Source organism: Colletotrichum fructicola (genome assembly GCF_000319635.2).
Source record: "Colletotrichum fructicola Nara gc5 chromosome Unknown KSG_Nara_v1_contig01, whole genome shotgun sequence".
Classification (NCBI taxonomy): Eukaryota; Fungi; Ascomycota; class Sordariomycetes; order Glomerellales; family Glomerellaceae; genus Colletotrichum; species Colletotrichum fructicola.
Window position 1 is genome coordinate 6757907 of NW_027094051.1, and position 19321 is coordinate 6777227.

The window sequence follows — 19321 nt, forward strand, 5'->3', positions numbered from 1 at the left end:
AAGAGTAGCGTGGCATGTTGCAGTTCAGTAGTTGTACCTGTCCGGTGATGGGGGCAGTGGCCGATTTGCTCAACCGGTAGTGATAGTCACCCAGCTAGTAGCGCAGCCTGCGCCGATACCCGTAATCTTCGATCCGGGGGGAATGAACCTTGATGATGCGATGACATTCCATCGTCCCTTGACGTCGTTGTTCTCGACCTGCGGGCCGCAGTTCCCATGCTCTCCCCATCCCCACGCAAGCACATCGCCCTTGTCTGTGAAAGCAATGACATGCTCGCTTCCGATAGCAATCTTGCTCAGCTTGGGAAGACTCGGCGGCGGTAGCTGTCCATGGTCGTCTCGTCCCCAAGCAAGGAGCTCCCCGTCCTTCTTCAACACGTAGACGTTGCCCCAGCTTGCTCCGACGTCCTGCCACTCCGGCACAGATTCAGGGGCTGATGACTTGATGCTCCATTTGTCGGATCCGAGGACGAGCAGCTTGCCTGAATCAGGTGCGCCGAACAAGCAGGTGAAGTCCTTTCCGCAGACGGCCCGAGTAACTTTGAAATCCACGCCCTCGATCTTCCTGGGCGAGTGAACGACAGCCTCAGGGCTTCCAGCCTGGGCTTTGCGCACGTTACCCCACCCATACGCCTCCCCGTTGCTCAAGACCGCGATGACATGTCCCATGCAGCCTGCCAAATCCACGACTTCAGTGCCCGCCTGTGGGAATTCCTTGAACAGCGTAGCGGATGGCGAACGGACGAGCAACTCCCCCAAGCCGAGTTCACCCTTCAATCCTGCACCAAAGCTGTACACTCGTGTCGCCTTGCCCTCGCCATCCTTTTGGACAATTACCGAAGCTTCCCAGGTGGCAGCAACAAGGGCAGTCGTTGCATTGTTCTCCCCGCCGTCCTTGCTCAGCTGAATCTTCTGGAAGACAGGTTCCTGAGTCTCGGCCGTCGAAGTCAGACCGCACGCCCCGCTCGTGGCATCCCCGCTCCACCAGAGCTGTCCGCCCTCAGTCAGAAGCAAGGTGTGATTTCCTCCAGCAGCGACCTTGACCACGGGAGACTCTGGCTCGTCGGGGTAAAAAATAGCTTGCTTGGGGACTGACACATCTTCTTTGTGGCCGATTCCGAGTTGGCCAGATCCGTTAGATCCGATTGCAAAAAGGACCGACATTTCGGGAAATTCTGTGTTTGCGCTGGTTCAAGCTCTCCACGCGATGAACTCCTGCAGGTGTAGCTTCGATGTGGATATGACGACAACCAGAAATATCGCAATAACGGAATTCGTCCCCCACCAGTTTCTTCGCATGCATCTAAGTAGCTCAATGGAGGGGACACCTTCTCTCGGCCAATCATTACCGCGTCTCCGGCGGCCCTCTCCCGTCTCCACACCCAATGGCCGGCGCGAGATCAAAAAGCGGAACTCGAACCGCGTGCAACTTTTTTCTTCTCCTCTGCATCCCACCAAACAGCTTCAGCTTTCGTTTCTCGGTCGTGACTCAGCGCCCCCGAAACCAAGCTTTCACAAGCGAAAAAAGTTTTCTTGGTCTTGCTCAGGATGTGAGAGCTTGCTTCGCGCAGACTTTGGCAGTCTTGACAGAGAATTTTCAGCACCAGAGAGAGCATCTACTTACCCCCCCAAGCAGGACAAACACCTACTATGGCATCTTCCTCGACTCCCAACACGCCGCAGGCCATACCCGCCGAGATGGAAAATTTCGTGGTCGGCCTGATTGGCATGGGAGACATGGGGAAGATGTACGCGCAGAGGCTTTCTGCCGCTGGATGGAAGTGAGTAATTGGTTCACCTTTCCTCTCCCAGCTGGGCCTCTGCGTTACGCGATTTCTTCTGGTAAGCTTCACATTTTTCTTCCTCGCGCAAGGCAACTTGCTCCCCTCCCCTTTGGTAATGATGACAAGAGCGCATTTGGCTAGAGTATCGCCCGAGGCCTTGCTGGCAAGCCATTCTGGCCCCGGCTATGGCTGAAGGCTTTCCATGATGATACACCTAGCTACCTTAACTTTACTTTGTCTGAACCTACACCTCAAATTTGCTTCGCTACAAGCTCTCTCATTATCAAAGCAAATGAGCTAACAATTGCTCCCAGGAAACTCGCAGGCATGCCCTTAATATTGCTACACACCTATTAGCGCTAGGGGATTAGGAAGTTGCTGGGAGGAACCAATAGGCTAACGCGGGTTCCGGCAGGATCATGGCGTGTGACCAGGAGGAAAAGTACGAGAGCCTGAAAGAAGAGTTCTCCGGAAACGTATGGGAGCTCCTGCCTGCCCTTCCGGTCAACGCACCCGCTGAGCCATGTCCTCTCTTGAACTATAGAACAATATACAAATTTGCCGAAATGGACACTACGTCTCCCGAGCCAGCGACTACATCATCTACAGCGTTGAAGCCGCCGCCATTGACCGCGTGATCTCCCAGTACGGACCATGTATGCCTTGCCTGCACCACTACCAGCTCCTGTCCCCCGTCCCATGTCTAACCAATCTCCACGACAGCAACGAAACTCGGCGCCATCGTCGGCGGCCAGACATCATGCAAAGACCCCGAGATCAAGGCCTTTGAGCGCCACCTCCCCTCCGACGTCGACATCGTCTCCTGCCACTCCCTCCACGGCCCCAACGTCGACCCGCGCAACCAGCCCCTCGTCATCATCGCCCACCGCGCCTCCCCGCTCTCCGTCCAGAAGGTCGAGACCGTCCTCTCCGTCCTCGGCTCCAAGCACGTCTACCTCTCCGCCCACGAGCACGACCGCATCACCGCCGACACCCAGGCCGTCACCCACGCTGCCTTCCTCTCCATGGGCAAGGCCTGGCACGCAAACACCCAGTTCCCCTGGGAAATGTCCCGCTACGTCGGCGGCGTCGAGAACGTAAAGATCAACATCATGCTGCGCATCTACTCCCAAAAGTGGCACGTCTACGCCGGCCTCGCCATCCTCAACCCGGAAGCCCGCAAGCAGATATCCCAGTTCGCCCGCTCCGTCACCGACCTCTACAAGCTCATGCTCGAGGGCAACGCCCCCGCCCTGCGCGCCCGCGTCCTCGCCGCAAAGCAGAAGGTCTTCGGCCACGACGGCAGCCCCAAGTGGGCCGACCGGCCCCTCCTCAACCCGGACCTGCTCGAGCGCTTCTCCCTTGGTCGCAAGGAGGACCAGACCGAGCCCCCGCGCGCCAACAACCACCTTTCGCTGCTCGCCATGGTCGATTGCTGGGCCGAGCTGGGCATCGTCCCGTACGACCACATGATTTGCTCGACGCCCCTGTTCCGCCTGTGGCTCGGCGTCGCGGAGTACCTGTTCCGCAGCTCTGAGATGCTCGACGATGCGTTGAGGACGGCGATTGAGGATCACACGTACCGCAGCGACGACTTGGAGTTTACGTTTGGTGCGAGGGGTTGGGCGGAGTGTGTCTCCCAGGGACACTTCGAGACGTGGAAGAATCGATTCGAGACGACCCAGCAGTTCTTCCAGCCAAGATTTAAGGATGCTGTTGCTGTTGGTAACGCCATGATGAAGGCCGTGTTAGAAAGCACGAAGGACTGAGGGTTTTGTTTGGGAAATTGATACGTAGGAGTAGGAGACAAGAAACTGAGCTTGCGGGGGTTTCAATGCCGGTTTTATTAGGAGAATTTCGTCTGGGAGCTCCCACTCAGGAAACCAAAATGTTGTCGTGAAAAGATGCATACCCATTACAAACTGATGGTACGGATCTATGACTCGTTCTATAACCTGCAGAGGCCGCGTAGGTTACAATCTGCATTCTGCTGAATATTTCTGCCCACTATCCGTGATTGAAAGAATACAGGCGACATTCCGCTAGCAAAAAGGGTATCTCCCTCCATCCAACGCCGAAACAACCAAAACCACGGTTACAACCACGTCGTCCACCAACAACTAGTGACGGACACGAACAGGTCGTCTTGCGGCCGCCCGTCGTGTCGTCGCTTTTAGGAATCAGTTTGACCATCCGCAATGAGAGCTTTCCTCTCCTGCGCTCAAACTTGGGTCATCACATCCGGCACGTGTAACTCAACGCTCTCTTCCAACATGGCAACTCCGTTCTGAACCTTCAGCGGCTGGGCTGAGAACTTGCCCTCCTCTTTCTCGTGCTCTTCCATCGCAGTGGTGATATCAGCGGTCGTGTTGCCCGCGCCAGAAGGCAAGCTGACAGACGCAGTCGAGCTATCATGCATGGACGAGTCGCCATCCAACGACTCTCGGCGTCCAGCTTGGGCAGCGAGGTTTGGAGAACCGGGAGATCGGGGCAAGGGAGGCTGCGGGCTTGGGTATGGCGAGGATGTTTCGGGGTTGCGAAGTCTGGTAGGTAGATCGATCTGTATGTTCAGACTTGCAAGAAGTGACTCGAGGTTATCTTCAGTGCTCGAAGTATCTCGGCTGGATGTCAATGCCGGAGACGTGGATGTAAGAGAAGGAGCCGTCGACTGCAGATGTGTCAGATATTGCGCATATTTTCATTTATAGTACTCACGGCAGTCTGCGAGCGAAGACCCAGGTTGGCGACTACTTCAGGGTTGCAGATCGGCCTGCGACCGAAATGATGAAATCCCCAACCCGTCGCAGCCGTCGCGGGAACGTCGCCGTTAGCGATACTGTCAAGGCTGAGATACGCTCTGTCTGCGCCACCAGGGCGACAGCAAGGACAAATTCTGTACTTGCACCCCTCTCTCGGATTCGGAACCCAGGGTTTGGCGCTTTGGGTCAAGAACTCGGCCAAATCGGACGTATTGGATTCTTTGACAGTGGCTGCCGTCTTGCGATCAGACTCTTGCTGAAGAACTTTGGCAAGCTGGATCATGTCAGTCACCAGAACATACCCCAGTAAGTGAGAGTCACTGACATGCTTGCGTTGGTTGAAGATGGTCATAAGCTGTTCGCTAGTGTACGTTTTGGCAATAAATTCAGGGGACATTTCCTCGAGAAAGTTGGCTGGGTTTGTGGCCCGCTGCTCTGGACCGCGAAGTCTGGGTTTGACGGTATTGACCATGTCACGGCCCAGCTCGTCAAAATTGCACTTTCCTCGTCAGTCAAGTGGCTTTTACCAAGTCCTCAGCACCTACCTCTTCTCCGCGGCAAATGGCCTCGCGAAGCAACTCCTCGTGATCTTGAGTACAACAGTACAGCCAGCCCAAGGGGCCGAGGTTGCCACAAGAATCGCAGCGGAGATGGTAGCTATAGACGCGGATCAACGTGACGTGAGTGCAGGCCGCGTAGGTTCGCGTCTGACGGGAGGAACCCTGCGGGCCCGTCTTGATCTTGATGCCAGCCATCACGATCTCGAGGAAATGGGCGTCGGATGGTAGTGGCGGGTGTTTGTAGGAGGTCCGTAGGTCAGGTTGTCATTCGGTGATACTCCAAACCCAAAAAGTCCCGAGAGGGGCGAAGGGGCAACAGCCTTAAGGAGTTGAGAAGGAGCATACTCGGGCCTTGGTAGGTGAAAACTAGACTTCTGGGCAGGAGCACCCGCTTCAACTTCACATTCACTAGAAGCGAAATGCGATGACATCGTGCTTTCATCTTAAAGTGCAGGAGCTCCCGATTCCTGTCACCACCCGCCTTCTTTGTTTGAAGTGCACATTTTCCTGCCGGGATGCACTGCCCGAACCCTCAGATTTCAACACCACTTGATTATATATTGACCAAGCAGGCACCAAGGCGACTAAACTCCAATCAGGCTATCTCGGTCGGTGGGTTGACGTCTCCGTGTAAGCTTTTGGTGCCGTTCAGAATCAATTATTGGTCTGCAGTAACACTTGCATACTTTTCATAACTGTCGGCAGGCTGACGGGTATGAATGACATTGAATGCAAGAAACAATACTCTTACGCATTACTTCTGGGCCTCTGCAAAGCTCTCGAGGATGTGAGTCATGTTGATCGTTGCGAAACTTTGGGTGTTATCGCCGTTGGGCTCGACTCTCCCACCGCTACTTGCTCAGGTTCTCTTACATCGATGTTATCCAGCTCTCTGATATCATTTTGCTGCACCTCGACGCGTACGGTGACACCTTGGTTGCCAATGATATCCGCTATTCGTTTCCACCGGCCGGCAGATGGACGAATTTGTCGACCAACATGCCACTCTTGCTGAAGAACCAAGGGCATCCACAATCTTTTGCATATGGTTGACAAGGTTATACGTCTAGGTAGAGTGCGGATTTCGCCATAGGCGAGAACATGTCACCAATCGCATAGCTCGCCGAGGTAAGGAAGTCTGCTTCTTCCAATCGCCTTGGCATGTCGAACAATGCTAACGCAAGCCCAGGACCACTTTAAGTATTCTCCGTGGAAAGCAGGTTCGAGCTTTAAAACCTGAGGCTCGTTGATGTTGAATTGATATCAGATGTCACACCCCAGGCTCGCTTATCATTCTGACCCAGCTCATCATCATCAGCACACACAAAACTTCGTTTCGATGAAGTAAAAAAAGTTTGGCGGAATTTTGCGAGGGTGCCAAGCTGGTGGGATGCAAAGCGGGAGGAGAATGAGTAGTTCAGACGACCTTCGGACGATTCGGTATCTCCAAAGCATGAAGCTTGATCATTAAACCATCATTTTTTGGGAAGGGTTCACTAGGGGTCAACCCAGCATAGACAATCACTGCCGGCAAGTGCAGGATTCCAGCGTCTGTCAGGATGAGCTGGCGTGCGTCCGTCCGCTGCCACCACCCAATTTTTTTTCTTTTTCTTGCTGGCCGTCGTCCCCTCCTCGGGAGGTGAAAACAGACCTCGGGCCATTGGCTATGTGCAGCCAATCATAGCTCCCAGTTGACACACCCCTGCAGCTCCGTCCAGCTCTGCCCCATCATGCAACATCCCGGTCGACTAGCGGCCGAAGACGAATGAGCTTCTCCCAGCAGCGAGCTCCAGGTCCAGCAGGTCCAGCAGGTCCAGGAAGAGAAGAGTCCAGGTCGAGGCACCACCCCCATCTCAGGCAAGCAATCAATCTCCTCCCAGTCCCGTCCCTCTCTTCCCATGTTGCGTTGCCCAGTCCAGTGTCCAGCGTCCCTCGCCCCCCCTCCCCCCCCAGCCGGTTCACATCCAACCAGTCACCCAGTTTCCAGCCCACACAGCTTGCCTGGTTCTAGTTTCCCGTGTCGTACCTAGGATCCGATCCGCACGCACCAAAGGGGAGCCCAGAGGGCCCCAATTGTGTCAACCTCCTCGACCACTCTACCACACATCAACAACCCACCCGCCTCTTACTGCTGCTGCTGCCGCCCAACCTCCCCTCCGAGACGGCCAGACTCCCACCTTCTTGTCATCTTGCAAGAAACACTCAGTACGTTGCCCTAATTTTTCGTCGCGCACTTTTCCGACCATCGTCAAGTTGCAATTGCGGTTTTCCGAATCCTCCAAGCTGTCGCCGCGCAATTTACTGCCCACTCCTTGTCGGTCGGCTGAGCGACGCGGTAAACAAACCATTGGCCCCCGGGGTCTGGAAGCTGGAGCCGCAAATCAATTGACGAACACCCCCCCGGAAAATCCATCGCGAACACAATCGAGAAGACCCTCTCAGCTAATGCTCATCCCTCACCGCAGTTTTGTCTTCCCCGCGTTTCCCATTTCGATAGCGATACCCCCCGACGCATAGCCCAAAATGTCCGTCAAGTTCGAGAAGGAGACGAAAGAGACGCTGCAAAAGGCCGTCGACAAGGTCCAGGACACCTTCCACCCCGAGAAGCCTCTGCCCGGCACCAGCGGAAAGCATCCCATCTCTGAGGCCATCGGCACTGCCATCACCGGAGGCAAGAAGAATGCAGGCTCCAAAGGCTACCTCGCGGTTCGTCTTACACTCCCTCGATTCCGTCATGCCTGCGAAATCGCCGCCAAGACGCGGCCAAATCCCACGAGAATACACCACTGACGCGGTTGCAACCAGGCCTACATCAAGCAGCTCGAGGAGAACCCGCTGCGAACCAAGATGCTCACGGCTGGAACCCTAGCTGGCGCCCAGGAGCTGCTCGCGTCCTTCCTCGCCAAGGACCGCAACAAGCATGGCAACTACTTCACTTCGCGCGTGCCCAAGATGGCCGCCTACGGCGCCATCGTCAGCGCGCCTCTCGGCCACTTCCTCATCTGGGCCCTGCAGAAGACCTTTGCCGGCCGCACCAGCTTGCGCGCCAAGGTCCTGCAGATTATTGTCAGCAACTTGATTGTACGTGGTCTGATTGCTAATATATCGCGACAGAAGAGATGGCTGACTTTCCGTAGATTGCGCCCATTCAGAACTCCGTCTACCTGGTCGCCATGGCCCTGATTGCCGGCGCCAAGACGTACCACCAGGTCCGCGCCACTGTGAAGGTCGGCTTCTGGAAGGTCATGAAGGTCAGCTGGATTACTTCTCCCCTGTGCCTGGCCTTTGCCCAGAAGTTCCTCCCGGATCAACTCTGGGTCCCCTTCTTCAACCTGGTTGCCTTCATCATCGGCACCTACATCAACACCACCACCAAGAAGAAGCGCCTCGCGGCTCTCCGCAAGAAGCACTTCGGTGACGGTCGCTCCGACGGTCGCTCCCCGTCGATGGGAGGTCGCCCGGAGGACTACCCCCCTCCTCACGGCGGACCTCACGGACCCCACGGAGGGCCTCACGGAGGCCCTCACCCCGGCCCCATGGGTGGCCCCAACCCTCCTTACTAAAGGAGACTTTGATGACGGCAAGATTACGCCCCCTTGATGAGATCTAGTAACATCTAATACGAAAACGAGTTCCGTCCTTGGGGCGGAATTCTGGAGTTGAGGGGCGGGGGGCAGTGTGAATGATACGCGAGCAAGAGGCTGGCGGCTTGGAAACGCTGCAACCGGCCGCTGAGTATCTTTGTACAATTTGCTTGCTTCGTACGTTGCGTCATGTTATATGTCCTGTGTGTCGGTAGATAGGTTCAATGCGCTTGGTTTTATGGTTCGAATTGCTGCATCGGCGTCTATTGTGACAAACTATCGAGTGGACTGCGTTCTAGGCTGGCCTGGCTTGAGATCTTTCATATCTTCGTCATGGCCGTATGCTAACGATCTACCTAGCACTATTAGGTGCTCTTGTGTAGCATGCACTCTCATGGTCTCGGCAACAGCTGGAGGACTTTTGTGTCTCTGAACAACCAGCCCGGTGTAGACCTAGTCACGGACGCGATGTGCCCCCTTGTCCAAATTTTGGACTTGGTCAATCGTCGGTGTGACGTGATTCCGCCGGTCTGTCGAACGGAGAAGTGGATATGTGGCTCGTGATGTCTCCGCACGCGGCTCTCACTCCCCGGCCGTGGCCTCTCCGGTGTCCACCATAAACCCGGGACTCCAATACTCCCATTCCGGACATTGCTTGTCAACCCACAACATGCCCTCACCCAACAGGTCCTCCAACGCCGTCTGCGCCCGCGCCTTCGGCCACTTCAAGTTGACCATCAGCATGGAGATGCTGACGTACCCCAGCACCTGAACAGCCTCGAGCACGGCGCTCTGGTCCGTGTTGAGCTCCTTGGGTATGCTCCGGATGTAGTCCTTGCTTCCAACCTTGATGACGCTGAACGAGCTGCCCAGCGGCTTCAGCGTGCCGACGGCCCTCAGCACGTCGTCCTCCGTCACCTCGCTCGCGCCCTCCATCCGGCCCGTCATGATGCGCTCCCGCACCTCGCGAACCCCGATCAGACCGCCGTTCTCGTCCCGCGTCGCACCGCACACCTCGACGACCCGCACCGCGAGCTCGAAGTAGAAGTCGTTGACCGACCTGCCCAGTAGCTGCGCCCATATCGAGGACGAGCCGCCCCCGCTGCCCGAGGAGGATGACGACGCGAGGGGATCGACGCCGATGGCGGAACACATGCGCGCGAACTGCGCGCGGAAGGAGGGATCAGAACGGATGTCTTTGGCGTGGGTCTGCGCGAACTGCTGTAGGAGGGAGCGGAAGACGGAGAGCTGCGTCTCAAGGGCCTGGGCGTTGCTGCTGCGCAGGTTCGAGCCATGAGAGGCGTACTGCGCCGAGGTCAGGCGGGACCGGTCAAAGGCCGCGATGCCGATGCCTTTTCGCGACATGCTTTCGGTCGGTCGGTGGTTTCGTGAGGAGTTTGGATGTGGAGGACGGGAGCGGGAAAAGGGGGGTCTTGGTTGGTGAGCTAGCTCTCTGTTGCCTGTCTTTTTGGGGGGAAGAGGGGCAGAGAGGGAGGTTAATAGAGGGGCGGATATCTTGGTGGACGCTCCGCCATGTCGGTCCTCGTTGGCGCCGACGTCAACAGCAGTTCCGACTCGGCGGGTCTCCCGCTTCGATGTCGCGGGTGATGACATAAGGCAAGCCGGATGGCTCTCCGGGTCCACGGAGCCCAGACCGCAGAGATCACGTGAAGAGGTCCGCCGGCTCAACTCCGGAGACGCTAAACCTTCTTTCGACTAGCGCCCCATGGAGGGCACACGCACAACAGCCCTCGCGAAAAATCCAAATCTTGTCCGTTTCGATATCACCAAAGTACGCGCTCACGATTATCGCTGCGAATTTCCTCACAGTCCCCCCTCCATCCCGCAGCAACCATGTCGTCCACCCAGAGCGTCCAGTGCTTCGGCAAGAAGAAGACCGCCACTGCGGTTGCCCAGTGCAAGGTGCGATCCCGAAATTTTTCTGCCTCCCCCTGCCGAACGAGAAAAGAACATGCCGTCCCAGAGCGACTGGGGTGGTGAACGAAAATTCGATATCGAACATTGGAAGGCTGACTTTGATGTTGCTTTAGGCTGGCAAGGGCCTCGTCAAGGTCAACGGCAAGCCCCTCTCGCTTGTCCAGCCTGAGATCCTCCGCTTCAAGGTACGAACAAACCCGCGCGAAACAGTCCCAATGCAGAACCGGTCGACAAGAGGAGGAAACCACCACGTGGATCGAAACTCGGAAGCGAAGAGCAAGGCGCCAGGATGACGGAACACTTCAATGGGGCAGGAAGAGAAGCATCGCGGCGTCCTGCTCTTCACAACGAGCAAGAGGATTGGGAAACGCAAAGACCGAGGGACCGCAAAAGGACATGCATCGGAATTTCGCAACGACAAACATACTAACGTACTCACCCACAGGTCTACGAGCCCCTCCTCGTCCTCGGCCTCGACAAGTTCGCCAACATCGACATCCGCGTCCGCGTCACCGGTGGTGGTCACACTTCCCAGATCTACGCCATCCGTCAGGCCATCGCCAAGTCTGTCGTCGCCTACTACCAGAAGTTCGTCGACGAGCACTCCAAGAACATGCTGAAGCAGGCTCTTGTCCAGTTCGACCGTACCCTCCTCGTCGCCGACAACCGCCGGTGCGAGCCCAAGAAGTTCGGTGGTGTTGGTGCCCGCTCCAGATTCCAGAAGTCTTACCGTTAAACGGTATCTCTCTCTCTGGCTGGCGTCGCTCTTTCCTCCATTTTGTCTGTCGGACCATGGGACATCTACCTCTTCTGGTCTCGCGCAGGCAGCTGGAGAAGGTGTGAGTGTGTGGGAAAAAATGGAAATTTGGGCAGAGTGGGGGTTTTCCGGTCCGGTCAGCTTTTGGTGTTATCCCGCGCAGCAAAAAAGACACATTGTTCTTCTTTTTAAACCGGGAGGAGTCAAACGTGGATCAAAAAATGATCTGGTAGCGTCCTTTTCACACGAGATTCGATGGGGGACGTGTTTCCGGAAGTGCTCGGTGCGGGTTCGTCCACCGCCCTCATCGACGCATAATGCAAATGGCATGCCTCGCGGTATTGCTGCTTGGCTTGGGTTTGTAAAGGGTCAGGCAGGCAAATGAAACATTGAAACTTCATGACACGGCGTTTGGGCTCAAGCTATGCGTGTGCCGTGTTTCTTTTTCCTTCAAGAGTCGACGATCCGCATAAAAGTTATGGTGTAGAGGGCAAGGGAAAACGAATGACTTTCAACCTTCAAGGTCCATGGACTCGCTTTCCCTGTGATTGCCAGCTTGTTTGAGAAGGTCCTCCCGCCCTCATAGCTATCCAGTTGCCTCGCTCCTTGCCTCGCTCTCCCACGTACCTCCAGCGCCAGCCATTGAATCTAGACCAAGGCATCGATAAGCCCTGGCAGCATCTAACCAGCTTCCTCTCGTCCATGCGTGTAATTCCAATCAAAACCATCGTGATATGGACCTGGCAAATTCCGAGGAGACCACCTGTTTTTCCTATGGTGGAGCGGCTGGTTTTCCTTGGATATACTCTAGCCTACCATCGTCATCGTCACTGTCGTTACTCTTGTCTTCAACACGAGTAAAATATAGCCACGCAGGGAAATCAGGTCATCCCGAGACTTAGCGGTCCCATCGATCTCAACCCATGCCAGCCATTCGCTCTTCACTTCGCTACCTCACCACTCTCGCCCACCTCACATAAGACCTCAAACAAACTCCTTTACACGACGATGCTTGCACGAATAGGGACTTAGCAGATACGTAGCGTAACAACGTCGTCTGGCAGTAAGCTGCGTTGATGTGAATGAATTGTCAAAAAGAAAAACTAAAAATACGCAGTAGAATCTACCTCGCTACTACCGTAGACGTAGACGAGAGAGGCAAAAAGATGTGATCAGTGGGAGGCTTGAACTCCCGGCCTTGGCATTACTTAACATCTCAGATAAGATATTAGTACCACGCTCTAACCAACTGAGCTAACCGACCGAACTGAGTTGTTCAGATGTTGTTGTGGGAGAGGGGGGGATTAAGCCCTATCATGCGCCCAGGGATGTAAAGGTGGGGCGGAAATGACTCTCTCCCACACAGGTTCCCAGAGCTGCTGCACGACATGGAATGGGCAAGAGAGAGTGAAAGCAAGTTTGAGTCAAGCTAGCAATAAACGTCAGGGCCGAGATTTCGTATCTTTGAAACTGGGCGAAGGATATTTAAGGTAATGAAGTTTATTCAGAAAACAAAGACGAACCCAAAACGAAGCCCAACCCAATGGACTTCGTCTTTTTGGCGTGGCTGAAAATGAGCACGAAAACATTCTTGAAGATCACATCCTCAACTAACTCTCTGTGATGAAATCTTATTGTAACGCAGTTTTTTCTATCAGGTGACCGACGGACTATTCCGCTTAGAAGACTGAAATCACCAACAAATGAAGGACAACAAGACTACCACGCACCCATTTTTCGTGGAATGCGATGCGTCAGCCTGAAGTCCCCGGAAATCAGTCGACAAACCCACGAGCCTCTATATTACGACTTGACTCCGCTACAGCCCATCTCTGACATCCAAGACTTCAGATTGCGCCATAGCCTTCCCAGCATCGAGGACGTCGAACCACAAATACTGTGATTAGACAACTGGTCTCCCACAAGCATCACAGAGAAACCCCTCCATCTCGAAAAAGAGAGCGACGAAGGCGACGCCAACTTCGGCTTCGATGAACACGCTTCAGCTTCTCATCAAGACCAAGTTTGTCGTTCTCTTATGGGTCTCTACGTGGGGCTTTATTTGGACTTCTCCTTGCGACGTGGCGTCGTTGATGGCAATGGAGAGAAAGTGCTTTGCACCACTAATGGGGAAATATGTAAAATCCCCGCTTCAATGTCGACTTGGCCTGTCTGCCTTACCAACAGAATGCGCTCCCGAAATTTTCTAGCATGCGAACCATTTCTTTCTGTTGAGGGCGAACGTTGCACTATGTCTATGAATTGACTAAATACTCGGGCTTGAACCGAAGGCAAGCCGCGATAAGATCATTGGATAGTATTGGATCTTTGACGACTCAGTCTCACAAAGTTGTGCAAGGGATAAGTTGATCGGACCGGCCACTTTGTTTGATTGTTGTGTGTGAAAGAATCACTCCATTTTCTAACGTATCATCAGACATCTAATCCTCCCAGGGAAGCTGAAGTCCACCTTAAGATTGCCCTACCAGAGGTAATGGGTAAACAGCATAGCAAGCCCTTATTCCTAGATGGTAAACTTCTACAATCAAGGCCGGCCTTCTTGTAGAAATGAAAGTCCGTTACTGCCCGTATTTCAAACTATGGGCTCAGTGCCGCGGAGTTCTGTTAGATTCTCATCCTCTGCCGTCCTGTGATGAAGAGATCACTCAGGTCCTTTAAGCCGCGACAGCAGAGATAGTTTGCCACATCATTCCCACGACCATATCTGTCGTCCATAAATAAGTTGGGTATCAGTTGGCTTCTTCGTCTATATCTGAGGTGTAAGTGGTCGGAATACACCGCTAGACATATGAACACAACAAGCAAGGTGACCGCGATGCCTGAGCCTCGATACCGATATCCCAGCATATCAGCTTTAGCATCATATTCGGCAACGGACCGGACGATCAAGTTGACCACTTGATTGCTACCACGAGTTCTTGACTTATATGTTCATTATATGGACACCTTCCTTAGCTGTAACCGCCATTAACTCCCCTCCCATTAACTCCCCTCTGCCTTCAGTGAGGCGAGAAAGGCGCTGCTCCCAACATATATTTGAGTAGGAGACAGCATTTGAAATGTTCGCACACGGCCAATTGACTGCGGTTGTACCCGTCTGGACGATCTTTAATGTCATCATCACATAGAGGCCCTGCCAGAGATGTTGAAAGAACCGCGACGGTGTCGTAGAAGCTGTGCTGCACACTTCAACCCTCCCGTATCCAGCACCAATACCCCATCAAGGCCAGTCTGGGCGAGGGACGTCACGTTATCACGAGACAAAGTTGAAAGTAACTGTTGCTTTCAAGGAAAGCCTACGTCAACCATTCTCGAGGCCTTAGCTTCGTCTTCCACGCCTCGTCGAAGTTAATTGCGGCTTGATGGCAAGGTTTGAGCCCTATTATTTCCCCCCATCAGGGGGAATACGAGCGAGATAACGCTGGGTAACAGAATCAATGAGTCCTCTTAGGAGTTTCTCAAGCTGATTCTCGTACCACATTATAGACTTTAGTGGTCTCGCATTCGGCAGCAACCCCACGCCCAGTCTATAACGCCAACGATAGCCAGCGCAAGTCCCTTCACAATTCGATGTCCTGCTCATTCATATATTAAGACAGTCCTCGATGGTATTACGGAGCCGAGGCCGCAAGCAAAATTAACGGAACGCAAGTTCTCATTTCCAAGGGTTGGAATATTTCAGACACAGTCGGGTTCGTCTTAGAAAATCGTAGAACGAATTCTCTTTAAAGACTGCCTACCACCAATGTGTATTCTTCTTCATGTGGTAGTATAATCTTGCGACAGAGGAGCCGACGAGGTCCCTCAAACCAAACTATGGCTCGAATAAGTCAGACCTACAGCCCAAAAACAGGCACCATCATGCCGAGAAACATTGCGTAAAGAGACGAACGACGAATCCATAGCAGACCTTGTCATGGTGCCTCGACGTCATGAATCAAAGGCGAGTACTTACCGTCATCAACCCTCTCCTCTAGATGCATCACAAGTCCTTCATGCAAGACATGCATGGACCGCAATGTCACTCAAGCGCTTGTGGTTTGTTCTTCTGCGTTCACCCAGTATCAATAACTCCTGTGAACGGATAATGTTCTTCAACTCTAGGGTGAAGCTTGCAGACAATAGCATATTGAGTAGGTCGTCTCCTTAGCAGTCTTCTTCAAAACCCAGGTTGTATCGAAGAGATGCTTTCCAACAGCTACTGACTTCTTTTGATCGGCATCGAATGCCATCCTCATCTGTCTGATTCTTATCCATCGGTGTCACTTGCCGATTTTGAATGCTAGACTGAGTGCGTCCTCTTTGCGTTGTTTTCGACATTATCTCAATATTTACCCAATCTCAGCGTAGATATGAAGCACTCATCCCCTTCGTTTCAGGAGCATCCTGGCCAGTAATCTTGATGCCGCTGACATCTTCGCACACTGCCAGCCTTGGTCATAAACCCTACTTCTTCCACTCCAGTTACGTCACTCTCATGTCTCTCCTCTCCCATGCATCTTGGTAAGACGTAAACCCAGAACAGTTTGTATCGACGAAGTAACAATGGGATCCCACAGCAGCCGAGACTGACGCATGTTACTGTCTCTTGGAACATCAAGCTATCATCGCCGAGACTTCTCTTGATCCTACGAAGGCTCTGTTCTTCGTGAAGGCCATCATGGGAAGTTAACCTGACACAGCACACTCAAAAATCATTCGACAGGGAGGAAAAGAGTCATGTTCTGAGGTCATTGTGTTTGCGAAGACAACCAACCGGTCACGGGCATCGTCGTACGCGCGCCCCTGACCGAACGGTTTGTCGCTTCCTCTTCTTCTTCCCGTCAGCAAAATAGTCAGATGAGGTCGAACCACACCTCGAAAAGGGCAGCATCGATATCTTCAGACCGCGCAAAGACTGGGTTCGCCGTCATGGCCCATCATCGTCGTCCTCTGCCCAACCCCTGACCCGATGTCGACTATCACAGTTGCAAAAGGAAAGATACGAATGATTGCGCGTTCTAGTTTTCGTTGCTGCGAAGCCATATTTCAATCTCCCCGTGAACCAGAGCGTAGCGATACACGCCAAGCAGGCCTCGCATCACCAAAAAGCCTCACCAGCGCGACCTGCGTCCTTCAGATCCAGCCTGGCTTTCACCCCTGAACCCCCTTCTTAAACACACAATCGTCCAAATCACACACTGCCTCAACTCAATTGAATCTTTGTTGGCAGTCACTGTTTACTCTCTACGATTAAACAATCTTTCCGCGTCCTCTATCGACGCGTTCGGTAGAATATCTGCCACGATACCCACAAGCCTCAAGATGCCCGTCAAACCTGTCAAATCTGCCCCCAAACTACGCCGTCCGTAGCTCAGCGACGGCACCAAAGACCGGACACTGAACGAAGAACCTGTCCAACACCAGGTTCGAGCGGGCTTCATCGACCACCAAGACGGTCGAACGCCACTCCCTCGCCTGGGTCGTTGACGGCGTCAATCAGGGTCCTCCTCCACCACAGGATCTTGACGTGAGATCTCTGTCTCTGTGTCTGTCTGTCTGCATCTGTGTTTCTCTGGCTTCAAAGTTCAATATCAACATTACAGAGGTTGGAAGGGGCTGCTTCGCTGCCTTCACAGGGGGGCTGGCTGCGCCAACCAATTCATCGCCAATTGCATTCAAAATCCCCGTGCAACGGCAAGTACGATGCGCTCAAGCTACCCAACTTTTCCCAGTCTACAATCCAGCATCAGCAGCAGCACCTCTGGCCCCGAGAGTTCCTCCCTCTCTGCGCAGGTCGCGGCAACAACTTGCACTGGACGATCCTCCCTCACACAACTGGACGAAAGGGGCCCCGGTCACCCGTCACATTCTGCTCGAGGCCGCCGTATGCACAGCACGAGCACCCAGCCCAGCCCCAGCCGTCCGACGTGGTGCCCGCCCCGCGGACATCTGCACCTAAACGTCTGCCTCTGCAGCAGTGTGATCACCCTACTCAAGACGACAGCCAGCGGATCACCAGTCCGGGCACAACTCAGTGGCTAAGGCACGGCAGGAAGGCAGCAAGCTACGTGTACCGCCGCCGCCAGTAAAAAAAAATAAGCCCGTGACACCTCCTCCATCTCTTTTTTTTCCCTCACCCGCGCCCCTCGGACTCTCGCGTCCGTGATGCGCAAATGCGATAATGTGGGAAGAAAGTGTGATCAGGTCTAGAGGCCGCCGCTCTTCCCGCCTCTCCCGACCTCCTTCGAGGGAAAAGAACACCAGATGACACGAACCGCAACGCCAGAGCGCGAATATTGAACAGACGGGGGCGGCATGAATCCTACGCGCGTCGTGCGTGTATCGTGTGTTATTGTGTATCGTGTCGTTTCGTGTCGTGTCCCATCCACACACTTCATCCAGCCTTTCTCTCTCTCTCTCTCTTTCTCTCTGCCTTGAAAAATACACGCCCCCTTGGCGCCCCGGAGAGAAGCCCATGGCGCGCCTAGCCGCATCCTGTGCCAATTCACGATAGCCATGCCGTGGGTGTGTGTTTCTGTCTCTCCGCCAGTCTTACCGCATGACGCCGTCGTGTTTTCCTCCACGGGCATCCTCTTGGTCCAGCACGCGACGTGCTGTACGTGATTTCTTCACCCCATAGACTAAAAAAAGATGGCAAAAACAGAGTTTCCGACTTTCTTACACTTCCACACACACACCTCTATCCTCTAGTGTCCGTCGTCGGCGGCGGGGGGAGGAGAAAAAAAAGGGGGTGAAGGAGTGAAAGAGCGAAGTAAACGCGGCGCCGTCTCGAAATAGGGGCGCTCACTAAATCATCACGCCGTCTCGTTTCTCTTGCTTCCCTCATCGCTGAGGAAGCATGGCTTGCTCTATTCAAGAGGAAAATCACGAAAAGGAGGACGCTACAATCGCCCGATAGACACGTCTACCTTGGCCGCCACCAGGCAGCGCTAGGAAGTCGCGTTTTTGAAAGGAGGACAAGCAAAGGGTCGAAAGGATTAGCCACAAGCCCCGGGCATCGGCACGCAAAGACGCCAACCAGCGCCAGTTTGACAATCATCAGCGCCGGCAGCAACACCGTCGACGGGTGTGCGAGCGTTGGCAGCGTGTCCGAAAAGAACGGACAAGGAAGGAGAATAATTGAGACGACGATGCCGCCGGCGGACAAGAGAACCTCGAAGCAAGCCAAACCCGCTTGACGGAGGGGTTCACGATAGCGTTGGGGTCCTTTCTGCTACGATCCGTTGACTACGGAGTCGACTCCGGAGAACTCCAGCGAACGAGGGCGAAAACAAGCCTCCCCGTTGTGGCCGGCTATCCGTAGACACTCGGAAGAGAGGCAGGACTAAGATGAGGTTGGAGGTTATTTGTCATTGATCCTCGTTGCAAAAGATCCTCTTCCCCTCTGTACCCTCTATTCTTTCAAATTGGTCAAGTAGATGAAGAATGAGGCTTGCTTCAACGCCCGTCCGCGCGCGAACGCCTCTTCGCATCCGCGTTGCCGCCACACCTGGCCTCCTTCCTTCCCTCCCACAACGGCAATGATTCCAAAGGTCCCTTTGACACACGCCCATGTCACGGGGGAGGCAAAATTATGGCAGGTGGTAGGTAGTCTATTCCAGCCAATTGTCGTATCGTATGCGGCAGCGCATGCAGAGCGTATCAGATGAGGAGGGGAAGCCATGGGTGAGAGCAGAGGGAATTGCGCGGAGGAGAGCAGTTCCCCTCGAGGGTGATCAGCGTTCGTTCGCACTGCCACCGGGTGCCCTCGGATAGCCTCCGGCCAAGTGAGCAAAGATCTTCGGCCTAAGGTAGCGGGGCGGGGAAGAGTAGGTAGTGGGCCATCCATCCATGAGAGAGCGCGATGGCAACAGGAGTAGGGGGCCGAGAAAGGACCCTGCCCACGGATACCATCTCTCTTCGCTGATGCTTCCGT

At 54.3% G+C, this 19321-nt stretch overlaps 6 protein-coding genes across 6 annotated transcripts; 3 read left to right on the forward strand and 3 right to left on the reverse strand.

Annotated features, from left to right (window-relative positions):
• Positions 1-69: 69 nt before the first annotated feature.
• On the reverse strand, positions 70-1164 carry CGGC5_v001924 (RCC1 repeat-containing protein; the record flags this gene model as incomplete). The annotated part of the gene is made up of 1 exon (XM_032028939.1): positions 70-1164. The coding sequence occupies one exon, from the start codon at positions 1162-1164 to the stop codon at positions 70-72; it is 1095 nt and encodes a 364-aa protein (XP_031891381.1).
• A 486-nt stretch (positions 1165-1650) lies between these two features.
• Positions 1651-3553, forward strand: CGGC5_v001925 (putative prephenate dehydrogenase; the record flags this gene model as incomplete). The annotated part of the gene is made up of 4 exons (XM_032028940.1): positions 1651-1781; positions 2200-2260; positions 2329-2440; positions 2508-3553. 4 exons carry the CDS (start codon positions 1651-1653, stop codon positions 3551-3553), a joined length of 1350 nt encoding a protein of 449 aa, XP_031891386.1.
• Positions 3554-4005: 452 nt separating this feature from the next.
• Positions 4006-5298, reverse strand: CGGC5_v001926 (uncharacterized protein; the record flags this gene model as incomplete). Its single annotated transcript, XM_032028941.1, has 4 exons — positions 4006-4452; positions 4500-4817; positions 4869-5042; positions 5089-5298. The coding sequence occupies 4 exons, from the start codon at positions 5296-5298 to the stop codon at positions 4006-4008; spliced, it is 1149 nt and encodes a 382-aa protein (XP_031891387.1).
• A 2328-nt stretch (positions 5299-7626) lies between these two features.
• Positions 7627-8666, forward strand: PMP22 (Peroxisomal membrane protein PMP22; the record flags this gene model as incomplete). Its single annotated transcript, XM_032028942.1, has 3 exons — positions 7627-7809; positions 7909-8184; positions 8241-8666. The coding sequence occupies 3 exons, from the start codon at positions 7627-7629 to the stop codon at positions 8664-8666; spliced, it is 885 nt and encodes a 294-aa protein (XP_031891384.1).
• A 603-nt stretch (positions 8667-9269) lies between these two features.
• On the reverse strand, positions 9270-10052 carry SNF8 (Vacuolar-sorting protein SNF8; the record flags this gene model as incomplete). The annotated part of the gene is made up of 1 exon (XM_032028943.1): positions 9270-10052. The coding sequence occupies one exon, from the start codon at positions 10050-10052 to the stop codon at positions 9270-9272; it is 783 nt and encodes a 260-aa protein (XP_031891385.1).
• Positions 10053-10541: 489 nt separating this feature from the next.
• Positions 10542-11361, forward strand: RPS16 (40S ribosomal protein uS9; the record flags this gene model as incomplete). The annotated part of the gene is made up of 3 exons (XM_032028944.1): positions 10542-10610; positions 10739-10810; positions 11071-11361. 3 exons carry the CDS (start codon positions 10542-10544, stop codon positions 11359-11361), a joined length of 432 nt encoding a protein of 143 aa, XP_031891379.1.
• Positions 11362-19321: the final 7960 nt, after the last annotated feature.